Here is a 22,490-nt window from a genome sequence, read left to right on the forward strand (position 1 = left end):
AGTATATTTTGATATAAAATCTTCGATGATAGCTTCATATTGATTCTTCCCCAACATACCACCCACAAGTGCAATTATAGCTAATCCAATAAGTCTTTCTGGTGGCATTGTAGATCACAAGTATTGACTTCAATAGCTTCAATTTAGAAAAACTCCATTCCACCGATGCAAAAGTTAGGGGAATGATCAACAAAACTCTATATGCAATAGTTGCATTGGGAAAACAATCATGTCGCTTCAGAAACTTCAAGATTTTGAACAGGGCCCACTTCTCTTTGGGAATAAAACTTTGGAGAAAAATCAACTACACATACAATTCATTTACTCCTCTCGTTTGTTATGATTGGCGATTGGTGAGGCCGCAGCCCGGAGGCCGAAGTAGCGCGAACGCGCGATCGAAGCCAAAACAATGTGGAAAAAATGACAATTTTTAGAATTAGTTGGGCTACAATTTTCTTGTTGGGCTGTATATCTAGTGTTAAAGTTTGGGGCTTAGGGGACCCGTGAAAATTGGGGGTCCTGTGTGGGCGCTCCGGCCGTACGCCCTTAGAGACAGCCTGTTTTGGGTAATCAGCCATAGATATATAAACGAAAATTGTTATCCAGTTGTAATGTGTCAATTAAAAGAAGGACGAGGAGTTGGTGGCAAACTTTTCATAACTTCATTTGTACCATATTTTTGTTTGCACCGGAAACTAGTTACAAACTACCATGCTAATCCCTTATCTATCTAGACATTTTTATCGTCATCATCGCAAATTTGCCAAGCATCATCTTTCATTCAATCATAGTGCTGATATGCTATGCTATCTCATCTCCAACCTGCTCGTTGTGGTCTGTGTTCTGCTTGTGGCTGGTGTGCTGCGCCACAGCTTGCTTCAGCTCCTTGCCTTTCCCCCATAGAAACGCATTCAGCCCCACAATGATGAATGCTGTCCCCAGAATGCTGCAGATCATGACAGTAAACAGTCCCATAATATATTCAGAGAACATTCCCATTTTGTCGTATTTGCTACAGAACTAAGTATGTAGTTCCAAAGAAAGTGAAATTTATATCCCTGCTCAAGAACAGGAACTCACCTCCCTAAGAAGATACTTGTACCAAGTAACACTGAGTCCATGATCACCATCACGATCAGCGATAACGAGTTGAACATGGATGGGTAGATCGGTCCACGATGCTTGACCGCCAATGACATCAGGACAAATGAGATACCAGTGTTGAACACCCCCTGGTAGAATCAGCACATCAACATATAATTTCATATTTCAAACCAAACAGGTAGGATGAAGTAGTACCTAGACTACACAAAACATCATAGTTATTGTTTGGATGGTAATGTTCTTACTGAATAAACCACTGTCAGAAGCTGCATGTCCCATTTGAGGGTCCAGGCAGATTTTGTAGGGCTGATCAGAATGCCAATCACAAAGGCTTGCAGGCTTCCAGAAAGACATGTCAGCGTAGTTGCCCAATACCTGTACGGGAAGACGCTCGCAAGCCTAACCTGTAGTTGCATTTGCAGAAAAAAATTACAATCTGAAAGTAGCAACGCTTCAGAAAGTCGATTCGCATGAACCATACATTGCACTACAACTCCCTGAGAAGTAACTACAAGCATAAACCTGAAATTGGCAGGTTTCAACTTGAAAGACTTGATTTGGTACCTGTATGATGAACCAAAAGGCGTAGCTAAGGCAGCTGCCACACAAGAACAATGTACCGGCTAACAAATTGTGATGATAGGCATAGCCTGATGCTTTCTGCGTGTGGAATTTCAACAGGTGGGAAGGCCAAGGGTGATGCAGCAGTTTCCCTTTGTACAAGCTCACTACCATTGTTCCTCCCACACATGTTATGATACCGAAGAGCTTTATCTTGCCAGGCCAGTCTGTAAACACCAACTTCTCTGCCCTGATGAAATTTGTAAACATAGAGAGAGGTTGTTAGTTGTAATGTTTTGTAACTAAGTGTAAAAACTTATTAATGAGAAGTGCGAATACCCGAATATGATTGCAATGATGGACGTGACAATAGGAATCAGGTTCAGAAATATGACTGAATATGTGGCGGAGGTGCTTCGCAGTCCATAGTAGTACAGCCCCATTGATAGGATTACCCTACATTAGGATTCTTGTACTTTTGTGAAATCACAGTTGGACTAGATAGATATTATATTCTTGCAAAAAAAAAATTCTAGCAGTCAACATGGTCAAAGTTTTTATGTACACATTGAAGCGATATGAGTATATTAGGATGCATTGTGTTTTTTCCTTTTTTTTTAGTGAAACATATTTTTTTAGATAATGGATTCATTGAGCTTGTAAAGCATATTGTGACTAAAAATTGTGGATTTTCTTTACAAAGTAAAAAGAGTATTTAATTAAAAATTTTCCTATAAGCATCTGTCAATGTAAATACTCCATCCGTCCTCTGATATAAAAGATTTTGACATTTTACTTGCACTATTTAACCATTCGTCTTATTCAAAAAAATTTGGAATTTATATTTAATTTTTTTACTTACTTTATTATCCAAAGTACTTTAAGCATAACTTTTCGTTTTTTATATTTACACAAATTTTTTAAATAAGATGAGTGGTCAAACAGTGGAAGCAAAATGTCAAAATCCCTTATATTATGGGACGGAGGGAGTATATTTTATTATAGTGTAATTACATACATACAAGCGGGAAAGGAAAAAAAATCAAAGCGCGTGCATGGGTGAGGGGTTACATCCAACAACCCCCGATGCGTTTTGGAAAGCTACATACATTTTCCTTTATATTATAGCTACTTCCAAGTTACACAATGTATGCTAGTATATTACTCCATCCGTTTCTAAATATTTAACACCGTTAACTTTTTAGCACATGTTTGACCGTTCGTCTTATTCAAAAATTTTTGTGAAATATGTAAAACTATATGTATCCATATAAGTATATTTAATAATAAATCAAATGATATGAAAAGAATTAATAATTAGTTATTTTTTTAATAAAACGAACGGTCAAACATATTTAAAAAAGTCAACGGCGTCAAATATTTAGAAACGGAGAGAGAGTAATATTTGACTGGCAAACATATAAGTGAGAGTCCCTTTGATTAATCTGGAAAAAAAATACCAACCCAAATGTAGCATTAAGCGAAATCCAGCACCACTCCACAATGCTCGGGATTTTCCTATTTTTCCTGGAACATACAAAAAGATCAAAAATCAGGAAGGCAATAAAGATCTTAAAAGAAGACAAGCAAGGGTGCTTCCGCTGAGGTCCATTTATATTTCCACTACCAATAAAGTAAAGGTCAGTCAACCCCTACTTAAAGTTGGTACGAGATTCTATGGTCTTGTTTGGATCCTCCGGACTATTAAATAGTCCTCCGGAATATTGCTATTTAGGATTATTAAACTTAGATTACCGACAAAACCGATTCCATAACCCCTAAGCTATTTTGCGAGACGAATCTAATGATGTATATTAATCTATAATTAGCGGCTGATTACTGTAGCATCACTATAGCAAATCATGGATTAATATACCTCGTTAGATTCGTCTCGCAAAATAGCCTAAGGATTATAGAATGGATTTTGTTAGTAATCTACGTTTAATACTCTTAAATAGCAAGATTCTGAAGGACTATTTAATAGCCCTCCCGATTCAAACAGGGCCTATGTACTAGTACGAGATTATTCATGTTAGTTGGTAGTACCAGTGTTAATTGATGATTAATGTATGATAAAATAATACTACATATATACTCGTGGACTGAGAGGAGTACTAATTAACTTCGTCCTAAAATAACATTTACTTTGATCTACCTCACACCTACCAATACAATGCTACTACTCCTTAAGACTATGCCTTCTAGCTAGTTTTAAAAACTCTAGTCAATTTGTCTCTGACTGAAAAATCTAATATATTTGTATGCACTTTCTCGAACTTCAAAGCAATTGGTGATCTTCAAGATGTAGTTTTTGAGACAAATAAAGAAAGACAAGTGAAGACTTTGTGAGATGGCCGGGCTGGGCCGGAGTAATGGTGCACGCATGCAGACAAAAATATACCCCGTGGCTAGTGCATGACGTTGGGGACAACATTTGGAGTAATATTTTCTATGTACTTCCAACGTCATACAAGGATGTATGCTCTAAACCTCAAATTATACTTGTGTACATGCGCAGAGAAACAACAGCGTTGTGAACCAAACAAGAACGGATTAGGCTCCCCTACCTTCAAAGATATGTATCTTTATCAGATGTTACTGACATATGAGTCCGATGAACCATATATGTCCACCAGTCAGTGACAAATAGGTATGGTAGCTTTGGAAGCAGATGATTCCAATCCAACAAGAACTACCATATATGTTCAATGCAGAAAGCAAGGAATAATACAAGCTGGCCAAGTCGCCATTGCAGATGACGAATAAGCGACGAATAATTAACCTCTCAAAGATGAAGGCGAGAGGCGCGACGGCGACGGCGCCGACGAGGTTCCGGTAGGCGAGGAGGGCGAACGGCCGCATGCCGGTGCTGAGGGCGAGCTTGGACAGCAGCACCAGCACGACGGAGAAGAGCTGCACCAGCACCATGCTCGCCGGCAGCATCACGCTCTCCGCCGCCAACACCGCGCCGCCGCCGCCGCCGTCTGGAATGATCTCTCCGGCCATGGTGGTGATCGTCTCTCCTCGATCTCTGCGTGCACCCGCAATGAAATGCAGGCTTGGTGGGGGGATCGATCTGAAGATGTTGCTGGCTAGCTAGGAAAAGACTTGGAGGCATATGCGAGGGTTTTGGTCCGATATATGTATTCCCTGGATGGCTGGATGAGCACGAGAGCTGCCGACAGAGAGTAATAGTTAATGCGAATGCGTCACTGGCCTTGCACTGGTAGCAGCTCGTAATAGTTAATGCAGCAACAATGTGCACCTGAATTGATTTGTTTTTCTTTGGCTCGACGTGTTAGAACAGGTAAAATAGCAGGATATAAGCCAGCTATAAACAATTTTAAAAAGATAAAGGAAGATAAAGAAGAGTAGCGGGCTACAGATCTGTAGCCAGCTGCAGCACGGACTCTAAGACATAATGTGTGTATGACAGGTGGGACCAAGTATTAATAGTATAGTAAGCAACTATTGTATGAATTGGCTATTACATTGGCTATAGATGATTTGGAGCTAGTAGTTGGCTATACTATTAAACTTGCTCTTAGTACTGAGTATTGACCTCAGTTTTTATGACCCACTTTCACCACGATTATACCGAATTAATAAAACAAAATACTATTTGGTGTTACCAAAATTCCTAGGCATTAACAAAACTTAGTGCTCCATCCATAAAAAAACACTTCATTTTTGGAACGTAGGTTTTAAAAAACTTGATACCACTTCCTCCGTTCCAAAACAAGTGACCACTTTGATTTAAAAATTATCTGAAAATAAGTAACAAGTTTAAAGTACTACTTATGTCATTACTCACCTCTTATTCAAATTCCTTCTTATCTTCTCTCAACCACCATCTTAATCGTAAAAATAACCTCATTTGACAAGGGTATCTAAGTCACTTATTTTCGGACGGAGGAAGTTCTCCATGTCCACCAATATGTATGTCTCATCGCTACCTTTTCTAAGCGTGAAGTATACAAGCGGTCTCTAAAAACTTATAAGGATGAATCATCTAGATCTATCTCAAAACGTATTTTTGGGTCTCTAAACTAACATTGAAAACTATACAGGTCCAATCAGTCTCCAACCCGCTCCATGCGCTTACACGGCATGTCATACTTGCACATAAGTGTCAATGAAACCGATGTATCAGTCACATGGAAAAAAATGAATTAATAACATCTTTTCTCCTCTTAGGTGGAGAAGAGAAAAGATAAAATTAAAAAAAATTTAAGATAGAGAGGAGAAACCTAAGAGGAGAAAATATGTTTTTAATTTAATTTTTTTCTGTGTGACTGACATATAGGTTGGCATACAACATCAGCGGACACTGTGAGTTACATACAGCCCGTTTGAATCTGTATGATGCCGTATGATACCCAAGATAAGTTCAAGAACCTAAAAATAAATTTTAGAAGTTTAGGAAACTACGGGGCTGCTTAGATTGATGTCATTATCAACCATATTATTTTTTTGGTAAAGTTGCTAAAAAATGTCTACATTTAGTTTGTTGCCAAATTGGTAAATACATAAGAAATCCTGCCAAAATTTTGGCAATGCCATAATTTGGTAAGGTTTATTTTGGCTACAATCTGAACAAGCCCTATATGACACATCTGTACAAGTTTAGAGACCATCCGTGCACTTCACATGCACTTCATTCCTTCTAACTATATGTATTGGGTTAATTTGATCCATGCCATTGTAACTTTGCCGATTTAGAACTATTTGTGATATCGGTTGGGTGCCACTGAAATTTTCCAAAATTGAAACCATGCGATCGCCGTTACATTTTCCATCCATTCCATCTTATTCCTTCTTCTCCCCATCAAGGGGTTGGCTGCAAGGATGCCAACCAGCGAGCTCCCACGAAGCGAGAGAGGCTGGTGGCACCAAAGGCTAGGGAGCGAGTCAGCGAGAGAGGTCAGAGGCCGACTAGCAAGCTCCGGCGAAGCGGGTGAGGCTACCGGCGCCAAAGCCCAGGGAGGGAGTGAGGTCAATGGCAGAGAGGGATGACGCGGTGAGGACGGCGGAGCATCAAGTGATGAGGGCAACAGCCGACGCACATGAAGAACACGGAGGTGGAGCAGCAATTGACGCCAGCTGCGACCACCATCACCTCTCCATCCACGGTGAGGAGTAGGAGGTGAAGATGAGAGTAGCACCTGGATCTAGCACATGGCGGCGGAGCCTAGATCCGACCTCCTTGGAGCTTGTGCAAAGAGGAGGAGGTGAATATGGTGGCCGGCGCTTGGATCCGGCCTCCCCAGAGCTTGCACGAGGAGGAGGTGGTGAAGATGGAGGTGACGCTGCTCGCAGACAACGCGCACCTGGATGCGGCCTCCTCGGAGCTCTCGCGAGGAGGAGGCTTGGATCCGGCCTCCCTAGAGCTCGCGCAATGAGGAGGTTGTGATGATGGTGGTGACACCGGCTAGGGAGCACGCATGCGTTGATCCGGCCTTCCTAGAGCTCACGCGAGGAGTTGAAGATGGCGGCATTGGCTTGTGAGCATGCCGGAAGGTGAAGGAAGGAGCTGAAGGCGTGGCGGCAGTTCATTGAGGACCAGCAGGCACGGTCGGCCGACGGGAAGGAGACGAAACGGAGAGAAGAAAGAAGACGGAAGGGACGGAAAATGTGACAGCGATGACACAATTTCTGTGGGCACCCAAACATTATATCATCCAGTGCAATTTGTGACCACCACATAATTTTGGATGAGTGGGATCCATACACGCATAAATAGCCACTCATACCTCAATGTGCCCATGATCACAATTTGACACTATTCGATATAAAATCCGCAATGCCGAATAATGGGCAAAGGAGATATTGTTCGGACTCAGCATGCCAGTCAACTTCAGCCTGACACATGCCCGTCAAACCACAATTTCATTTTGCAAAATTTTAGTGACACCCAGCAGATATCACGAATAGTAATAGCATTTTTCTAAATTAGCAAAGTTGTAATGGCATGGATAAAATTAACCCATATATATTTGTGTAAAAATGACTAATAGTATATTTTGTATCAAAGTTTTTTTCACAACAAATATACCAATATCATTTTTCTGATATCAAATTCAAAATTTTTTATATTAGTTAATCATTTAATTAAGATTTGGTTAAACCCATCATAGGTAGAGGAAAAAAAAGTAGTACTGCATCCATCCCACGAAAAATTCAATTATAGCTATGAACCTAAACATGTACTGTGGTGCACGTTGATAGCTAGAAATGCAGTCTTAGCTAGTAGGTTAATTCTGATTTTTCTTTTACCATCTACTCTCTTTGTCTCAAAATATTAAATATTGTAATTTAAGACTATATCTAGATTCATAGTTAACCCATCTTATATAAAAAATATAAATCTAGATATATATATATATATCCAGATTCATAACTAGAAATACATATACCCATATTTGTAGGTAAAAATATTTATATTTTAGGACAGAGAAAGTAATATTTTAAGACGAAGCGAGTTCAGCAGTTGTCGTGTTACCAAAATTCTAGTAATTACCAAATGGCAGCGAACAAGATGAGATCAACCTTGTTAGGCATGCATTGAAGGAAGAGTCAGGTTTGTGGAAAGAACAAAAAAAAAACAAAGACAGGCTGGATTAACTAAATCATTGACCATTTGGTACAAACAAAACAAGCAGGTCAAGTCATTTGTTGTCTTGCAGTTAATTTATTGAACAATACAAACGCGTCTGTGATGGCCCGTGGAGTTGCCGTAGCTTGCTGCTGCTGCCGCTGCCGCTGAACACTAATGGATGCAAAATTAAGGGCAAATAGAACCAGGAGCACAAGGCATCAGCCGCTGTAGACGCTGCTCCCTTCATCTCTTGTGACCATAAATCCATTGTTGCTCTTATCATGCTCTCGTCATGCTCTTGTCTCAGCCCCGGTGTCCAGCTGCTTGTCAAGCTTTCCGAATGTCTGATTGGAGGAGTTTTTTTTGGCCACTTTAGATTCTCTCGGAATCAGAAAGCTCCTTAAAATAGTTACTCCCTTCATCCCATAATACAAGATATAGTCAAACTTGGTACAGTCTTCAAAACTAATCTTTGACTTAAAATTTCTCATATACAATAAGGTTTGTTGTAACAAATTTATAACCATCTTAAAGTAAATTTAAATATCAATCCAATAATATTAATTTTAACAAATAAAATTTATTTTATTTTATAATAATTATTGATCAAATGTTTTTAAAGTTGAATATTAAAATGTGTGCACGCCTTATATTATAGGATAGAGGAAGTAGTAAGTTTCTTATCCAGAGTAAATTCGAACAGACTTACAAATCAGGCCCTATTCAGTTCCCAAAATCTTTTTCCCAAAAACATCACATCGAATATTTGGACACATGCATGGAGTATTAAATATAGGTAAATTTAAAAACTAATTGCACAGTTAGGGGAGAAATCGCGAGACGAATCTTTTGAGCCTAATTAGTCCATAATTAGCCACAAGTGCTACAGTAACCCACATGTACTAATGACGGATTAATTAGGCACAAAAGATTCGTCTCGCGGTTTCGAGGCGAGTTATAAAATTAGTTTTTTTATTCGTGTTCAAAAACCATTTTCAATACCCGATTAAACGTCTGATGTGATACTGAAAAATTTCATTTTCGAGAACCAAACAGTCCCAGAATGAATCAAGATTGAATTATTGATATGACAAGGGTACAGAGTACTAGACCATGCTGACAATTACCTGGCAGGAATTGCTTCGAACAGAGGGAGAATTTACTATTTGCCACTCTCTCAAAATGCCAGTGCTCAAATGCCACTCTCCCAAATTTTCATTCCCAAATGCCACCCGGGCCCATATGTCAGCCTCACTCTCTATTCAAACAAAAGTGATGCGGGACCCGATGATGAGTGAGGCTGACATGTGGGCCCGGGTGGCATTTGGGAATAAAAATTTGGGAGAGTGGCATTTGAGCACTGGCATTTTGAGAGAGTGGCAAATAGTAAATTCTCCCGGTCTGGAGTAGAGGAAACGGAGTTTGGCTGTGTGGTTACGGGTAGAGGTCGGAGATGTAATCTATTTTCTTCTATTATTATATATTAAAAGTCTATTAATTATACTATAAATGTTCTCAAGCCGCCACATAGCACTCCTACAATCGCTCCAACACCGCCACGTGGCATTTCATAAATTAGAAAAATCACAAAAATTCTGAGAACAAACAAATTATCTAGCCGTCGATTTTTACTAATATACGGTGGACCCATTATTTTTTACTATTGGATTTATTTATCCAAATAGAAAGAGATAAAAAAAAGGGCCCACATATCCCGCTCCTTCCGTCCAATAAGTATGCCTGTGTACGTGCCTATGTGCCTCCCCCACATATTTCCTTTCTCTTCTATTTTCCTCTGTTAATTAGATGAAAAAAATATTTTATGATTTATCCAAATACAAAAGGATTAAAAAAATTGAAAAAAGAGCCCGTATACCCCTCCCCTCCTGTCCACACTGGTGGAGAAACCCTTTGTAGTCCCAGTTCGTAACCCCCCTTTAGTCCCGGTTTCCAAACCGGGAGTACCAATCCGGGACTAAAGATCGCTATCTTTAGTCCCGGGTGAAATAACCGGGAGTAAAGATCGATCTTTAGTCCCGGTTGGTAACACCAACCGGGACTAAAGAGGGCTCAGCCACGTGGCCGGCTGAGCCATCTTTAGTCCCGGTTGGTGTTACCAACCGGGACTAAATATAGAGCTGACCTTTTTTTTTTGCATGCCCCTGTTGCTGCATGGTTTATATATATATATATATATATATATATATATATATATATATATATATATATATATATAAACCATGCATATATATGTTTCAATACATATATATGCATACATATATATATATGTATTTATACATATATATGTTATGCAAATGCATATGTATATAGATATATATATGAACAAAATATATTTACATTATAGAAAATGTGTACACATGCATATAGAAACATATGTAGTCATGTATTAATTACAATCCATTATATGTCCTAGCTAGCTACGGTTTCGACGTAGTAGTACTCGCTGCTAGCTCAGAAGCTAAGGACCGGTGAATTGTGTTTCCGTCGTAGTAGAATTTACCCTTGGGATCAAGGATTTCTTCGTTGATGAATCCCATGAGTTGTTCTTGAACCGCCGCGATAAATTCCTTGTGTGTGGTCAGGTTATCCCTCATGCGAATAAACTATATGAATGTATGAAATTGATTAGTAATTAAACAAGAAATCGCTACGTAATGAAATTTTGAATTTATTTGTACGTACATCGAGCTCTCTTGTGGTGATGATTTGGTCTGCAAGGCAGTGGCAATACTCGCACACGTAATAGCCGCACAAGTTAGTTCCCTGCTTTTGCTTTGCGCACTACAAATAAATGACAAACAACGAGAGATCTAATTAATATACACTTGTATGTATTTGAATCGGAGAAATATAAATGTAGAGCATGTGTACTCACAGGAAATTTGAACTTCCGCCTAAGTCTTTCTCTCCATTTGCCGCGGACCAAATGACAGAACCGATACCAAGCCCTACATGGAGTTTAAAGCTATGATTCGTAGTAGCAATTAACATAACAAGATTTTCTTAATTAACAAAGGAACTTATGACGGTACCTGTCTATAAGTTCAAAAACCTTGTCAAACGTAGACTCTTTTTTATCCATTGAGTCATATACGTTGACGGTGCAGGCCTCCAGGTCGATGAGTAAAAGCACCCAGTGGAATCTGCAATGTGCGTGGGATGCATTACATATGAAACACTTAGCAAGTTCGTACGGGAATGAAATTTGGTATGTAGGAAGACAGTAAAATTAAACTAACTCTGTGTTGTATGGCAACAGTATGAACGTCTTGTAATGCTGCGCCTTCAGGAGATGGACGAGATTGTCCTCTGTTTCTTGTGGATATTGGTCTAGCATTGCGACGTTTACTTTCCGAGGGTCGATGAATCCAGTATCGAAAACCCTCCGCCGTCGGGCCCTTTGAATCTCCATTCTACAACGATAAAAGGGAGTATATTATTTTCTATGGTCTACTTATATACAAGGACCTAATTAATTAAAGGAGACGTATAGTAAGAAATCTAACTGAACGATATACTTACAAAATCCAGCAACTCATAATAGAGACGTCGAGGGCGTCCAGCTGGTATAGTTCGTAGATTCCCCTGAAATTGATCCAGAGAATGTCATCTCCTTGCAAGAAGTCCGTGTCCCTGATCCTCGCTCCGATCATCTCTCTACCGGTGGCGCTCATCTCCATGTACAGCTGATGGAACTTGTACATTTGTGTGGGTAGGGACTGTAGCAGCTCAGGCTTGACAAGCGGTTTACCGAGTTCGTACATGTATTTCACTTCCGCCTTTTCGATTGGTGCGACTCCTAGCAATTGATCCGTAGTTAGACCGGTGTCAGTAATAAATTGTTCTATCGTCATTTCTTTACCGGTCACCAACGGCTCGATCTCCTGGTTTGGTTGCTCTCCAAGCTGAGGGACTGGTTTGGACTTTCCAGAAGATGCTTTCTTCAGCGTTCGCTCATAGTCCGATAGCTTGATGGCCTCCTTGACAGATGCAGACATACCCCTGAAGAAGTTCCTGACACTGGGGTCTATAGGAATCTTCTTTTCTGGACTTCGAGGCTTGAATTGTCTCTTGACTTCTGATGCAACGTAAGCGTCAAGCTCCTCTTGCGTGCAATCGTACCCCGGGTCCTTGTTCTTGGCGGCGTCAACTTTCGCCTTCTTTGTTGCCCTTATGTGGGCAAGCGGTGGAGCTGGGGGGGCCCTTGACTTTGAAGGTGCCGGAAGAGGAGCTTGCGGGGGAGTAGGTGTAGGAGCACGAGGAGGAGTCGGTGCAGGATCCTGAGGAGTCGATGCTGGAGCCTGAGGTGGAGACGGTGCTGGCGGAGCATGAGGAGGAGACGGTGCAGGATCCTGAGGAGGAGATGGCGGAGCCGGAGGAGATGGTGCACGAGACGCCGCTTGTCGCCCAGGGAGGATGATGTACCGCCTGCGCCATAGAATAATGGCATGGCATGTGTCTCGTAGATGCGTCTCACCGTCTCCTCCAGGGTAATCCAGCTCGAGGTCCTCGTACGCGCCTTCGACCAACTCAACTTCGACCTTGGAGTATCCTGCTGGAATCGGCCTGCAGTGGTAAGTACCTGAAGGGTCCGTTGGGATGGCCATGCCCGACGCCACCTTCATGTTGTGAGAGATTATTTATTAGTAATCAACATATATAAGCAGCAACTAGCGGAATGGCTAAATCTTACCTTTATTGATAAGTTCTTCAAAGGAATATGCAGCTCACATGGTGTCCGCTGAGTGATGTCATCAACGGGACAGGTCGATTCGTCCTGTGTTTGCATGGCGTCCATGCTCTGTGATCCTACCTGCCCCGTTGAGGCGCAGCTGCTACGGTTTCCTGACGGGCTCACCATTGCAGGAGGAATGGTCGGCTGGGGATCATGGGACCGATGTGCGGCCATGCGTTCATCAACCTTCCTTGCCACCTCCTCTTGCATGTTGAGTTCGTAGCTCGATACCCGGAACTCTAGGTCTGCAATCTTCGCCTCGGTATCTCTCTTGCTCCTCATCCGACTCCTGTACGTGTGGATGTCCTCCTTGAAACCAATCTTCCAAGGAATCACCCCTTTCCCTCGAGTTCGTCCTGGATGCTCTGGAGTCTGCAGGGCGAGTGTCAGCTCGTCCCTATCTCTGTCTGGTCGGAACGTGCCCTGAGAGGAGGCTTCCACTGCATCTGTTAGTCATCGTGCAGCCTCTTGTATCTGATAGCCGAAGACCAGTGAGCCATCAGCTGGGTTGAGCGTTCCACCGTGAGCATAGTACCAGAACTTCGATCGTTCCGGCCAATTGGCTGTTGCCGGTTCGATACCCCTCTCAATCAAGCTAGCCTCCATCTGCTCCCACTTCGGCATCGCGACGCTATAGCCTCCTGACCCCAAGTGGTGATGGTACTTCTTCTTGGCGGCATTTTCTTTGTTTCTTTCCATCATCGCCTTCCCTTGTTCACCTGTCTTATATGCAACGAACTCGTCCCAGTGATCCCTTAGCTTTGGGAATGTGTCGAAGTTCGGTGTCTGCCCCTTCAGTATATACTTCTGGTACAGATCTCCCTTGAAGCTCTGAAACTGTTCTGCCATTTTCTTCAGAGTCCACCTTTTCACTTTGTCCTCTGTACCCGCAGGAAGGGTGAATGTCTCGAGCATTGTGGTCCACAGCATCTCTTTCTCCGAATCTGGGACAAAGCTCTCATGATCTCCGCGTGCCCTTGTTCTTCGCCAGTACACCGTACTGACAGGCACGTTATCCCGCACAACCCAACCGCTGTGACGTACATAGTTCTTGGCGGCTTCGGCCGGGGCACTAGGACGTCCATCTTCTTCCACTTCCGTTATGATGTGCCGACCCTCAAGCTTCTTCGCTGCACCTCGTTGCCCGCGTGCCCTCTTCTGTCCAACGGAGGGTTGACTACCACTAGCCTCCTCCTCCTGGTTCCCCTCCACATCCCTTTCCACGTGCCCCTGCTGGTTCCCCTCCGCATCCCTCTCCACGTTCCCTTCCTCGTTCAAGTACTGGTTTGGATCCTCGTTCCCCTCTTCTTCATTCCAGTACTGGCTGCTTCCCTCCGCGATTGTATCGTACAATATCTGTTCCTCATCGCGGTCAGCCATCTGTTGATACAAGAAACATCTGCTAAGTCACGAGACATTTATGTTTTAACAATCTAAGTCATGTATGCTAAGTGTAAATGTCGTACATTAGAACCCTACACAACCTTACGTGCTAAGTCTAATTACAAATCGTGATATAAGCTAAGTCTAGGTGACGTATATTATACAACCCTAGCTAGTAAATAATTATATACTAAGTCTAATTACAAATAAAATAATCTTATATTAAAACTCAAATAATATTACATGCTAATACTAAAATAGTCATGTATATGCTAAGTGTTTCGTGCGTATATGCTAAGTCTAATTAAGACTACAATAGTCAATTGCTACTTGTCGCACCAATTCCGTAGTCAATAATTACATACCAAGTCTAATTACAAATAAAGTAATATTATATTAAAACTCAAATAATATTACATGTTAAGACTAAAATAGTAATGTATGCTAAGTGTTTCGTGCGTATATGCTAAGTCTAATTAAGACTACAATAGTCAATTCCTAGGAGTCGCACCAATTCCGTAGTCAATAATGTCATACTAAGTCTAATTTGCAATAAAATAATCTTATATTAAAACTCAAATAATATTAGAACACTACACAATCTTATATGATAAGTCTAATTACAGGTCTAATAATCTTAATTAATTGCATTACAAATATAACAATCATTTATATTATTACGTCACTTGCCTGCTCCAATTCCTTCTAGGGCTAGCTCTTCCACTCAGGCTTGACGGACGACTCCGACAACACGTCTTTTCTACAAGATAAAAAAAATGTATTAGGATAAATGCGAAGTAACATATATATATATATATATATATATATATATATATACATGTATATATATATATATATACATGTATATATATATATATATATACATGTATATATATATATATATACATGTATATATATATATATACATGTATATATATATATATATATACATGTATATATATATATATATATACATGTATATATATATATATATACATGTATATATATATATATATATACATGTATATATATATATATATATACATGTATATATATATATATATATACATGTATATATATATACATGTATATATATATATATATTGCATTTCACGTTAACGTTCGTCCTCGTTCGTTCGCTCGTTCACGTTCCCTAGCTCGTTCACGTTCGTTCGATCGTTCTCGTTCTCGTTCACGTTGTCGCGGCAACGTACGTTGACGTGTTCGTTCTCGCTCTCGTTCGTTCGATCGTTCTTGTTCTCGTTCGTTAACGGCGGTGTGGCGGCATCGGGGCGGCGGTTGGCGCAGCGGCGTGGCGACGGCGGCGGCGGCATGGCGTTGTGGGGCCGTGGCGGCGGCGGCGTGGCATGGTGGCGGTGGCGTGGCGTGGCGTGGCGGCGGCGGCGTGGCGTGGCGGCGGCGGCATTGCGCGCGCGGCGGCGAAGGCGGCGGCGGCGTGGCGACGGCGGCGGCGGCGTGGCGTTGGCATGCGGCGGCGGCGTTGCGCGGCGTCGAAGGCGGCGGCGTCGAAGGCGACGGAGAGAGATCGAGATCGGAGAGATCGAGATGCATGAAGGGAGATGCGGCGGCTCTCACCCCAGAGATGCGGCGGCAGCGGAGGAGGGGGAGGCGGCGGCGAGGACGACGAGCTCGAGACGACGGCGAGATACGGCGGCGTCGGCGCGGGGATTTGCCCTAGGCAGTGGCGGCGAAGGAGAGAGGCCGAGAGAGATCGATCGGCCGAAAACGTTTAAGTGTTGGTGAAGAAGACAAGGGCGCACCGGGAATATATATACCCCTGGATCTTTACTCCCGGTTGTTCTCAACAACCGGGACTAAAGATTAGTCCCGGTTGTTGAGAACAACCGGGAGTAAAGAAAAAATCTTTACTCCCGGTTGTTGAGAACAACCGGGAGTAAAGAAAAGATCTTTAGTCCCGGTTGTTCTCAACAACCGGGAGTAAATATCTTTTCCCGCTATTTCGAAATTCTTTTTAAACCCGGTTAGGGTTAAGAACCGGGACTAAAGATTATAGCACTGCATATGATTTTCGCTTACATATGTGTTTATAAAATAGAAGTTAATGCATTAACATTATTTGAAGTACAAAGATTGATGACAATTACTTCGAAAAATTATTTTTGTCTGTAATAAATTAAGTGGATAAATCGTAATAAGCAAATATATGACTTATAATTAATAAAAATTCCAATATATATATATTCTTAGCATATATATGAATGATATTATTATATTGGTAAAAACTCTAATTAAGATATTAATGTACATACTGCATGATTTAAAATTAATAAAAATTGTAATCATCATATGTACTTAGCGTAGGAATTATATTAAATTAAATGCTAAAAACTCTAATTAACATATGTAAATGCCACATGCATGATTTAAACCTTTTAAAAATTCGAATAGTCATATATAAGTAGCATATGAAAGATAGTAAATTAAATTGTGAAAAACTCTAATATATGAATGATAGTTTTAAAAATATATTAAATTTAATACTTTTAAAAATTCTCCAGTCAATTATAATTAGCATATGAATGATAGTAAATTAAATGTTAAAAACTCTAATTAACATATGAAATTGCCACTTGCGTGATTTAAAACTTTTAAAAATCCTCTAGTCAATTATAATTAGCATATGAATGCTAGTAAATTAAATGTTAAAAACTCTAATTAACATACATATGAAATTGCCACCTGTGTGATTTAAAACTTTTAAAAATTGTAAGTATCACATATAACTAACATATACATGATTTAAACTTGTTGAAACCTCTAATAATCGTGCGTAATTAACATATGCCATACATCAATTGATTTATATGGATAATCAATACATCCAAAATAGTTTACATCGTGTACACAATAATTACGGCATTACATCGGCGGTGACGGTTGACCGCACGTACTTTCTCCTCACTATTGTTCCCTCCTTGTGATCGCTGCGTGAGTAAGGGGTGTCTTCATTTGATAGGAGGATGCTAGGGTCAATCGTCACCGTGAAAGGGGGTTGCCCATCCAACTGATCGTAATCCTCGTCAGTCTTGTCCTCAACTCCGACGATTTTTCTTTTGCCTGGGAGAACCACTTGACGCTTAGGCTCATCAGGCCCTCTGCCCTTCTTTCCTTTGCTAGACATGTCCTTCACGAAAAAAACTTGCGTTACATCATTGGCAAGGACAAAAGGTTCGTCCGAGTATCCAACCTTGTTAAGGTCAACAGTTGTCATCCCACTGTCATCAATCATTACGCCTCCACCAGTCAACCTAACCCATTGGCACCGGAACAGAGGAACCTTGAGAGGACCATTGTCAAGTTCCCATATGTCCTCGATGGCACCGTAATACGTGGCAGTTGTTCCATCGTGTCCCATGGCATCGACACGAACAGCGCTGTTTTGGTTCGTGCTCTTCATGTCTTGGGCTCTCGTGTAGAATGTGTACCCATTGATCTCATATCCCTGGAATGTCGCGATCGACCCAGACGGTCCCCTCGCCAGGAAGGCAAGTTGTTGGTTGATCGACTCGTTACCCATGAGATGTTGTCGTAGCCACGCGGGGAAAGTATTAATGTGATGCCGTGTAATCCATGCATCGGACTTACCGATGTTCCTGGCGCGAACTAGAGCCAAGTGCTCCTCGATGTAAGGAGCTACCAATGAAGAGTGTTGCAGAACAGTGAAATGGGCTTTACGGAATAAATTGTTGTCTACCGTCATTATTGCTTTCCTTCCGAGAGTTCCCTTTCCCCGTAGTCTCCCTTCATGGCGTGATTCAGGTACCCCGATTGGGCGAAGGTCTTCGATAAATTCTACGCAAAATTCGATGACCTCCTCTGTTCCATAACCCTTGGCGATGCTTGCCTCTGGACGAGCACGGTTACGAACATACTTCTTCAGAACGCCCATGTACCTCTCGAAAGGAAACATGTTGTGTAGGTACATAGGCCCGAGAATACGGATCTCTTTCACAAGGTGACAAAGCAGATGCGTCATTATATTGAAAAATGAAGGTGGAAATATCAACTCAAAACTGACGAGACATTGCACCACTTCATTCTGAAGGGCTTCTAATCTATCCGGATCGAAGACCTTCTGCGAAATTGCGTTCATGAATGCACATAGCTTTGTTATTGTTGCCCGGACATTGTCTGGAAGGATACCCCTTATTACAACTAGTAGCAGTTGTGTCATCAACACGTGACAGTCATGAGACTTTAGGTTTGTGAACTTCTTCTCCTTCGTGCTTATTATTCGCTTGATATTCGTGGAGTATCCAGACGGTACCTTTATGCTCTCCAAGCATTCAAACATACTTTCCTTCTCTGCCTTGCTAAGAGTGTAGCTGGCTGGACTCAAGTAATGGCTTCCTTTCTCCTTTGGTTCCGGGTGAAGGTCGCCGCGTTGTTCCATATGCTCCAGATCATTACGTGCTTCCAGTGTATCTTTCGACTTTCCGTATACACCTAGGAAGCCAAGAAGGTTTACGCAAAGGTTCTTAGTGAGGTGCATCACGTCGATTGCGTGGCGTATGTCCAAGAATTCCCAATATGGTAACTCCCAAAATATAGAGTTCTTTTTCCACATCGCCGCGTGACCATCTTCGCTCTCTATATGCTGGCTTCCAGGCCCCTTTCCGAACACTACTTTAAGATCTTTAACCATAGCAAACACTGTTTTCCCGCTGCGATGTTTAGGCTTCGTACGGTGGTCAGCCTTATGTTCGAAGTGCTTGCCTTTCTTCCGTACCGGGTGGTTTGCTGCAAGGAATCGACGATGACCCATGTATACAACCTTCCTACAGTGCTTAAGATACGTACTTTCTGTTTCATCCATACAGTGAGTGCAAGCCTTGTACCCCTTGTTGGACTGTCCGGATAGGTTGCTAAGTGCAGGCCAATCGTTGATGGTTACGAACAGCAGCGCTCGTAGGTTAAACTCCTCCTGTTTGTCCTCGTCCCACACGGGGACACCTTCCTTCTTCCACAACTGTTTAAGATCTTCGACCAGTGGTCTTAGGTACACGTCGATGTCGTTACCAGGTTGCTTGGGACCTTGAATAATAATCGGCATCATTATGTACTTCCTCTTCATGCATAGCCAGGGGGGGAGGTTGTAGATACACATCGTAACGGGCCAAGTGCTATGGCCGCTGCTCATCTCTCCAAAAGGATTCATGCCATCCGTACTCAAACCAAACCGTATGTTTCGTGCGTCCTTTCCAAATTCTTTAAATTTTCTGTCGATGTTTCGCCACTGCGAACCATCGGCGGGGTGTCTCAGCATCCCGTCCTGTTGACGCTCTTCAGCGTGCCATCGCAACATTCTAGCATTCCCCTTGTTCCTGAACAAACGCCTTAGCCGTGGTATTATAGGGAAATACCACATCACCTTAGCAGGAATTCTCTTCTTTGTTAGCTGCCCGTCAACTTCTCCTGGATCGTCCCGTCTAATCTTGTATCGTAGTGCTTTGCAAACAGGGCATGCTTCTAGGTTCTCATACTCCTCACCGCGATATAGGATACAATCGTTCGGACATGCGTGAATCTTATGAACTTCCAGTCCTAACGGGCAGACTATCTTCTTAGCCTCGTACGTTGTCTCGGGCAATTTGTTTCCCCCCCGGAAGAATGTTCTTGACGAGTTTCAATAAATCGCCAAATGCCTTGTCACTAACCCCATTTTTTGCCTTCCATTGCAACAACTCCAGAGTGGTATCCAACTTTTTGTGCCCCTGCTCGCAACCTGGGTACAACGAAGTTCTGTGGTCCTCCAACATGTTGTCCAATTTATGGGCCTCCTTTTCACTTTCGCAGTCTTCCCTGGCGTCCTGCAACATCTGACCAAGATCATCCGCAACGTCGTTACCATCAGCAGCTATTTCCTCCTCGCCCGTTTGATTTCCTTCAAATCCAACATACTGAGCAAAGTCCGGAATATTGTCGTCTTCCACTTCATCTTCTTCCATTTCAACACCTTGCTCTCCGTGGGATGTCCAACAATTATAGCTTGGCATGAACCCCGACTCAAACAAGTGGAAATGAATAGTCCTGGATGCAGAATACTCCTTCTGATTCTTACACTTATTGCATGGACAACAAATAAAACCCCTTTGCCTGTTAGCTTCGGCCACTCTCAAAAAATAGTGCACGCCGTCAATAAACTCTTTGGACCGCCGGTCAGCGTACATCCATTGCCGATCCATCTACATGAGTCAAAAAACCGCACACAAATAATTATTCTTACAATAATGACAGTCATACAATAATTATAAGATATCTTTATTCATACAAAAATCATAAAATATTACACCAAATAATTCTTAAAAACTATTTGTAAAGTTTTAAACTAATTTTAATGTGTTTTACTTCTTTTAATTTTTATTTTAGTTTGTTTTTTATTATTTAATATTAACTTTCACTAGAGTTTTCCTTCTCAACTATTTTATAAAATCTTGTTTAGCAAATGAACTAAATTTCTATATATTCTTTCTTCCCCACACACATTTTCTCTCTCATCAACTTACAACTAAATTTTGGAGACAAAAAAAGTGTGCAAAACATAGGTGCAAATGTAGTATGACAAAAAAAACATTGGAGGATGAAGTTGCAAACCTTTTAGGCACCTCCGATTTGTATGTAATCACCAAAATAAATTCAATAGAAATTTTGGCATGACCTCCCCTCTTTTTTGAAGAAATTTTGAAGCTTGCTCGGGCAGCTGGAGGAGGAAGAAGACATATATATAGGGGTGGGACTTTAGTCCCGGTTGGTAGCACCAACCGGGGCTAAAGATCACCGGGATCATTAGTCCCGGTTGGTATTACCAACCGGGACTAAAGTTAAGATCTTTAGTCTCGGTTAGTAGCACCAACCGGGGCTAAAGATCACCGGGATCTTTAGTCCCGGTTGGTATTACCAACCGGGACTAAAGTTAAGATCTTTAGTCCCGGTTGGTGCTACCAACCGGGACTAAAGATCCCGGGGGGGCCTGACAGGTCCTGACAGCATTCGAACCGGGACTAAAGATGATCTTTAATCCCGGTTGGTAACACAAACCGGGACTAAAGATCAAATATGCCCGTTACCCTTTTGAACCGGGACTAAAGATCATCTTTAGCCCCGGTTTTTATTGCATCCGGGACTATTGTGGAAATCGGCCGACCGACGAAAGATGGTTTCTCCACCAGTGCCAGTATGCATATGTGTACTTACCTCGCCCATATTTTTCTTTTCTCTCCTATTTTTCTGTTTTAGTTAGATGGAAAAAATATCACCTCCCCCACATATTTCTTCTCTCCTATTTTCCTCTTTTAGTTAGATGTTAAAAATATTTTATGATAAAAAATTTTAAACAATTATACAATCTAAATCATATAAAATAAATTTATTTGTGCACACTATTAGATTATTTACTATAAAATTTAAAATTGAAGATCCAAATTAACTATATTATTAAAGAAGTTCATTAATTTTAGTCATATATATTCTACGAACTACACCTATTGTTCACTGATTCATATATTCTTAAGAATCTAATAGATTTTAAACCTTCTGATTAATAACATGGGTGGACATATTTCATAAGAAGAAACCTAACTAGTTGAGCTATGCTCACTTCGTAATAATATTGGATAAAAATAACCATAATTTTTAAGCTACATTTTTAAATACCCCTATGCCTTTTAAACCGGTAGAACCATTATTTCTAACCATTAGATCTATCTTATATAAAAAACCAAGTGTTTATACATGGTACATGACGTTTCTAAAATATTATTGTGCAATGATATTTCATCGTTATCGTAGTCCTATTAGGTTGCGTGGAGCCTCTCATCCACTCTAAATGAAATACTTATAGATGAATCGCCTCTCAAAATATATCAATCATATTATGCTATATAAACCCATGCATTTTGTGGAGCTTCACCTCCCACCCAATTCATCTTTTAACAGATTATGATAATATATTATACAATCAAAAAACAATGAAAAACACCTTAACTTTTATTTTACACTTACTTTTACTTTCGTTGACATGTTTTCTAAAGAAAATAAATCTACCTT

At 41.2% G+C, this 22,490-nt stretch overlaps 1 protein-coding gene and 1 pseudogene across 1 annotated transcript; both read right to left on the reverse strand.

Annotated features, from left to right (window-relative positions):
• Nucleotides 1-583: 583 nt before the first annotated feature.
• On the reverse strand, nucleotides 584-4,787 carry LOC107275824 (WAT1-related protein At5g64700). Its single transcript, XM_015758415.3, has 7 exons — nucleotides 4,448-4,787; nucleotides 3,130-3,192; nucleotides 2,005-2,121; nucleotides 1,669-1,915; nucleotides 1,350-1,508; nucleotides 1,081-1,232; nucleotides 584-946 (listed from the first exon to the last, which is right to left on the reverse strand). The coding sequence occupies exons 1-7, from the start codon at nucleotides 4,669-4,671 to the stop codon at nucleotides 802-804; spliced, it is 1,107 nt and encodes a 368-aa protein (XP_015613901.1). The 5' UTR covers nucleotides 4,672-4,787; the 3' UTR covers nucleotides 584-801.
• A 7,030-nt stretch (nucleotides 4,788-11,817) lies between these two features.
• LOC136353798 (uncharacterized) lies at nucleotides 11,818-20,629 on the reverse strand (annotated as a pseudogene).
• Nucleotides 20,630-22,490: the final 1,861 nt, after the last annotated feature.

The sequence above is a fragment of the Oryza sativa genome, chromosome 10 (genome assembly GCF_034140825.1).
Source record: "Oryza sativa Japonica Group chromosome 10, ASM3414082v1".
NCBI classification, from domain to species: domain Eukaryota; kingdom Viridiplantae; phylum Streptophyta; class Magnoliopsida; order Poales; family Poaceae; genus Oryza; species Oryza sativa.

What these genes read in the sequence shown, in the direction of transcription:
- LOC107275824 (XM_015758415.3), bottom strand. Translation starts at nt 4,671, where the DNA reads ATGGCCGGAGAGATCATTCCAGACGGCGGCGGCGGCGGCGCGGTGTTG. An exon ending in TCGCTTAATGCTACATTTGG is followed by an intron (nt 2,122 to 3,129) that starts GTTGGTATTTTT and finishes ATCCTAATGTAG; the next exon opens with GGTAATCCTATCAATGGGGC. An exon ending in TTCTGACAGTGGTTTATTCA is followed by an intron (nt 1,233 to 1,349) that starts GTAAGAACATTA and finishes TGATTCTACCAG; the next exon opens with GGGGTGTTCAACACTGGTAT.